Source organism: Etheostoma cragini, chromosome 2 (assembly GCF_013103735.1).
Source record: "Etheostoma cragini isolate CJK2018 chromosome 2, CSU_Ecrag_1.0, whole genome shotgun sequence".
Taxonomy (NCBI): Eukaryota; Metazoa; Chordata; class Actinopteri; order Perciformes; family Percidae; genus Etheostoma; species Etheostoma cragini.
The window spans coordinates 26,392,063-26,397,503 of record NC_048408.1 but is presented as its reverse complement, the minus strand read 5'-3'; the positions used below and the strand labels follow the sequence as shown (position 1 = coordinate 26,397,503).

The 5,441-nt window shown below is 38.5% G+C and overlaps 1 protein-coding gene across 1 annotated transcript in view; it reads left to right on the top strand.

The window, feature by feature from the left end:
- Nucleotides 1–803, top strand: part of LOC117951907 (proline-rich protein 4-like) — a 2,708-nt gene extending 1,905 nt beyond the window's left edge. Inside the window, exons 3-4 of the mRNA XM_034883884.1 lie at nt 276–396; nt 800–803. Of these exons, the coding sequence (XP_034739775.1) occupies nt 276–396; nt 800–803 (125 nt within the window). The remainder of the gene's footprint in view (nt 1–275; nt 397–799) is intronic.
- The last annotated feature ends 4,638 nt before the right edge of the window (nt 804–5,441 follow it).

Sequence of the window (5,441 nt, the reverse complement as noted above, 5' to 3'; positions counted from 1 at the left end):
TTCATTTTGTAATGATCAAATGTTAAAAAGCAAAAATGCTGTTCACTCAAACATTTTGAATTATGCCAACCCTGTGATAAATGATCCCTATTTTCTATTGGTATTATATTCCAAGTTGTGTTTTCATCATGTTAAAAGAAAAAATTTAAATTCCCAGACGCAACTGCAGATCACAAAATAATCTAGCCAAAACATCAGTTTACCCTTGATCTTGGCCGTTTATTTTATTTATTTATTTTTTAAATCCTGATTATGTATGAAATGCTTCTGTTTAGAAGCATTTGTGAAGGACGATGGAGAGGCATGGTCCTCCGGCTTGATGATCCACGTCTGCTGGAAGGGGGACAGAGAGGCCAGGATGGACCCTCCAATCCAGACAAGAGTACTGGTGCTCTGGTGGGGTGGTCCGTATACTGGACTGTATGAGAAGCAGAGAAATGGTCATGAGTTTAACTCATCCAAACTATTAACAGACTTAAAAACATAGAATACAACAGTATAAGAAATAACACACACAGTCACGAGTAGTAGTAGGTTTTCCTCCCCAGATAATTCAAAAGGTCTTTCTACTTTCTAATGGTGTCAGTTGGCCCCAGCACAACTAAAAGAGGTTTTCACGGTTTGATTATATTTTAGAATTCATACACAGTTTACAATACATTTTCATGTCTTTGAGGCATATTTTATGACCAAAAATCTTCTCAAACATATGCATGAACATAAAAAATAGAAATACAATAAATTAAAGTTAAAAAAAACTTTTTTCATCTGGCCATTATTTTTCTGTTCTTGTGTCTAGGTGACAACAATCTTTGGTGTCTAAGTGCAGGCTAACGGTCATGCTTAATACTTTGTGTTTATAAGGTTTTATTTTTACCCCGTCTAGCTATGTTAAACAGTTTATTAAGACTGGTTACTTTCTGTACACTCGGCATTAACGTTAGATCTGGTTAACCATTGATTTTATTGCCCGTATTCACAATTGCCCGTTTTTGCTGGTTAACTACCGACAGTCACATAACGTTGTTTTATGTTTTTTTGAAGCTAAATTGACCATAAACCTAGCTAGCTAGCTAACGTTAGCTACATAAAACTGACATTAGCGGTTTATAATCAGCTTTAACTAGGAGTTAATGCGTTTGATGGACATATTGAAACTCATTTGACTTTGAGATCAATACAATCGTCAATATCATAATTAATTTGATTGGTATTTTTCCATTACATGTTTAAAGCAAGCGTAACTTTGGTAAACTGTTGGTTGTTGTGTTTGTTTCACTAGTTAGCCTTCATTAAAATGGTGGTATCCACCCTCTTCTACAAAATGTCAGGAATACACCATGTTCATTGCAAAGCAATCGTTTGCAATACTAAAAATACTGCATCCTCAAAAAAGAGCGTTCTTTTTCTAAAGCTTTTACATAGTGTTAATGTTAATAAAAAATAAAGCAGAACACATAAAGAGGACAACGGAATAACTTAAACAGGTTTATTTTGGACCAGAGAAGCAGCTGATTTGACACATGAGACTCCAGGACTGATCTTAGCCTGGCTGTTAGCCTGCTCTGGAGCTAGCCGCAAAGAACAAATCTCCATGGTTACTCGGCTGGGTTTAATTTAACCTGGTTCCGTGAAACAAAATCAAAGCTAAATTCATCCAGGATACCTTGAATATCCCGCTTTAATCCCTTACCCTGGGTTCGTGCAACAGGCCCCTGATCAACAAGTGAAAAGAGTCAGGTATGTTATTGTCATATTAGGTTTTTGTATGATCCAAATTAAACATCTGTAATACGAATCTATCTAGTTTTCCTAACGTGCAGTGAACAAGAGATACCACACATCCTTCCTGCTGCTGTCAGACTTTATAATGTGTAACTCATGTGTAACATCAATCTACACCTTATTATGCAATATCAATACTCCTCTGTGCAACACGGTGTTATTAAACATTCTGTCTGTGTCCTTAACTGTTTTAACTGCTTTATTCTTGCATTTTTATTGTTGTGTTTGTCATTGCACTTTTTCTTTGCTGTAGTGTTACTGAAAATGTTCCCACTGTGGGACTAATTAAGGATCTTATCCTATTTAAAATGTTTAATATGTATTTCATGTAATTATGTTAAGCTATTTCCAGTAATTTTGTGTGACCTTTACTGACCAGTTCTGTTAAATGGGTTAATGCAGGATCAATTCATCGGCACATCTTACTGACACCTGTACTATGTGTAACATATGTCAGGAAGATGTGCCTGAGATCGCATCTATAAGCTGTATAGCAGATGTTGGGACAATGTACATGAAGCTGCATCTGTATGATGTGTGACAAACGTTATTACAATGTGTATTAGCCTTCTTCTGTACGATCGAGATAAATATATACGTCGCGGAAAGAGCGGCTGCATGTCACTGAAACGTCTAGCAACAACGTGCCAGTGAGTAAATGAGCAAACTGCTACATATCGCCGCCGTATTTTGATTTCATCGCCAATACGTCGTGCTGGTTTAAGTCCTTGAAGTGATAGACCTTGCTTTGACTTTTTAAATCACTTTTTTTTCTACATACTATACCCTGTCTTTTTTAATCACTTTTTATAGACAAGGGGAAATCTGCACACTGTATTTTGGTGATGTACCTTAAAATAGTTGTGTAAACAGGTTCTAATCAGCCTCCAACATTACCTGCAAAAACAACTCAAGGTCTGGGATCACTACTTAAGTACTTTTAACAATATCCTGGTTCGAGGGATAAAGATCAGATAGATATCAAATGCACTGACACTTACTAATTAGTCTTTGGCTGTTAGATGGTTATTGACTTTACACAGCAATGAAAACAACCGTACTGTAACTTTTTTTCAAGAAAATGTTATATTATTTAAAATGTCCAACAATGAATTTAACGCTCCTATTTCCCAACCCAAAATGTCATTTAACAATAACGTATGCTCTGGCCAGAAAACTACATGTTTACGTTTTGCTGCCGCGATAGTCCCTTAAATTTAGTTGTGCAAAACCCAGTACCTGTTTGAGTTCAATTTAAAAAGATTTAAAAAAATGTATCCGAAAGGATCCCCCAAATCCACATGAGAGAAAGACCTCATTGATGAGATAGTAGAAATGTAATTCCAAACTCCGGCCTGAAGTTCAGAGTCCAGCCCGCTGTCCACCACGCTCTCTCCCGCGCTTTGGCCGCCGGAGAGGAGACACGCCGCTCCTCCGTCACACCCGCGCTGTCTCGCTCACAGTCCGCCACACAGTCCCACAGTCCAGCTATGTTAACAGAAAAAAAGGTCTTCAGACGCCAAAAGAAAGAACTAAAATAATTCACTGTTCAAGATATTCTTTTCTTTTTTCTTTCAGAGCTACGCGCTTGCTGTTTCTCCCTCTGCAACAGCTTCAGAAAAGAAAAAAACGCTGCGCCATCTTCTTTAGGCTTAGATCAGACTAGAGCATACACGTATACTATGAGCGCAAATCAAAACTCATTACAACAGATGTAATTTAACATCGGCCACAACCGCAAAATGTTTGCCACTGCTGAAAAGTCTTGAGAATTAAAGATTGACTGAACTGAAAGAATAAACGTTGATAACTTGTTGGTTATGACAATTAAAAATAAATTATACAACATTTTAATCAAAGAAATTAATACAGTTTTTTTTTGCAACACAAAAATTGCGTTTGTTAGTATTACAACGCTGACAATTTCGATGACGTCACTAGCATGGTAGGACCCGCGAAGGTATCGAGGCAACGGCGGCAGCATTTTATATACACACGAAAATGAGTCATTTTAATGGCACGGGTTATGCAGAGTTGGCAGATTTATTTTACTATGGAACTATCAGCTATTTCTGCGAGTTGAACTCCCTCTGCATAAACCATGTGCCCTGAGACGGTAAACATCAGCTAGCCTCAGGGTGAGTAGAGAGGGACGTTGGATTCTGTGGTTTAGCTAGCGGCTAGTAAAGGCATTATTATCAATCTGTGATCTCGTCGGAGTCTTAGTTTATTTATACAGTCTTTGGTCGGAGTGCTAGCTTGGGGAGTTTTTCATAAGAGTGCTTCCAACGTATTTAGTTGCCAATCTAGAAACTAATTTGGATTGTTTGATATAGCTAGCTAGCATTGGTAATTGAGACGTATTGTGTCTCAATTTCAAGAAATGCCCAGTGCGTCGACTCAGTTTTGTTGAGAATTATTTCCTGTTGCTGTATTTGTTGGTTGAGATGACTGCTGAGACAGATACATTTGCGAGATTAATATTATTTTCAGGAGTTAATGACGGTGCTGTCCCGTGTCTGTCCCCGTGGTCAGAGCACGAGACGGTACGGACAACATCTGTGTCCCGACAGGCCACGGTCAGCACGGACAGCGGGTGTCCGAGCTGTTGACAGATGGCGGGAATAATATTGAGGCTGGCTACACATAATATTGTATATAAATATATATATATTGCATTTTATCAGCCGTGGAGAGTAATATGGCTGTAGTGGAACGGCTTCCATTGACGACCGTGTCTTTTACTGTGACCATTTGTTCAATATGTTGTAGTTTTACAAACTAGAAAGTGAACAATTTCAGCTTGACAAACACGTTTGCATCTAGTGGCTCACGTTCATCTTTATAAGCTAGCACGAGTACACAACAGACAACTTCGTGTAGGTTGCTTCAAAATAAAAGCACATCCTGTGACGGTTCACACTAAAACTTAATTCCTGTTCAGCGAAATTCACACGGTAGCTGCCAAGTCAAACTTCCGGTGTTATTTTGGTGAAAGTAACTCAAAAGTAATGCAGAAGCAGTGTAAGGCATTACAATTTATAGACAGTAATATTGTAATATAACTAATTACTATTAAAATGACAGCAACTAGTGATCTATAATATATTACGGCTGTTACGTAGTAACCTGAAAATGCTTCAGAATGATGTTAAGCCAGTCAAAAGTTAAACAGACGTCTGAACATAAGATAATCTAAATCAGTGGTTCTCAACCGGTGGGGCGCGCCCCCCCGGGGGGGCGCGGACTCTCTCCCGGGGGGGCGCGAGTACACTATGGGAGGGGGAAATTTTTTTTAAATTTTTTTTCATACTTTAACATGTACGTCAAAAGGCACAACTCTGCCGTGCCTTTGTACGTAAATGTGTTATTCCAGTAATCGTCTCCGTTAGATATCAAACATGAACAAATTAAAATCGAGATATTACTGTCCCTTTGCGTAGCTGACGTCATTACACCAGCTACGTTGTAAGCGCAATCCCCGCGAAATTCAAATTCCAAATAACAGCAGCGGAGTCCGCCAATATCACAGCGGTGAGGAACTTCTCTAAACTCGATTTTAATAATAAAAAAAGAAATAATAGCAAGATGGAGGTCTACGCCAGCCTTAGATGGACTACTGCAGCAAAAGGGACAAATACGTCGCATCGTTTCAA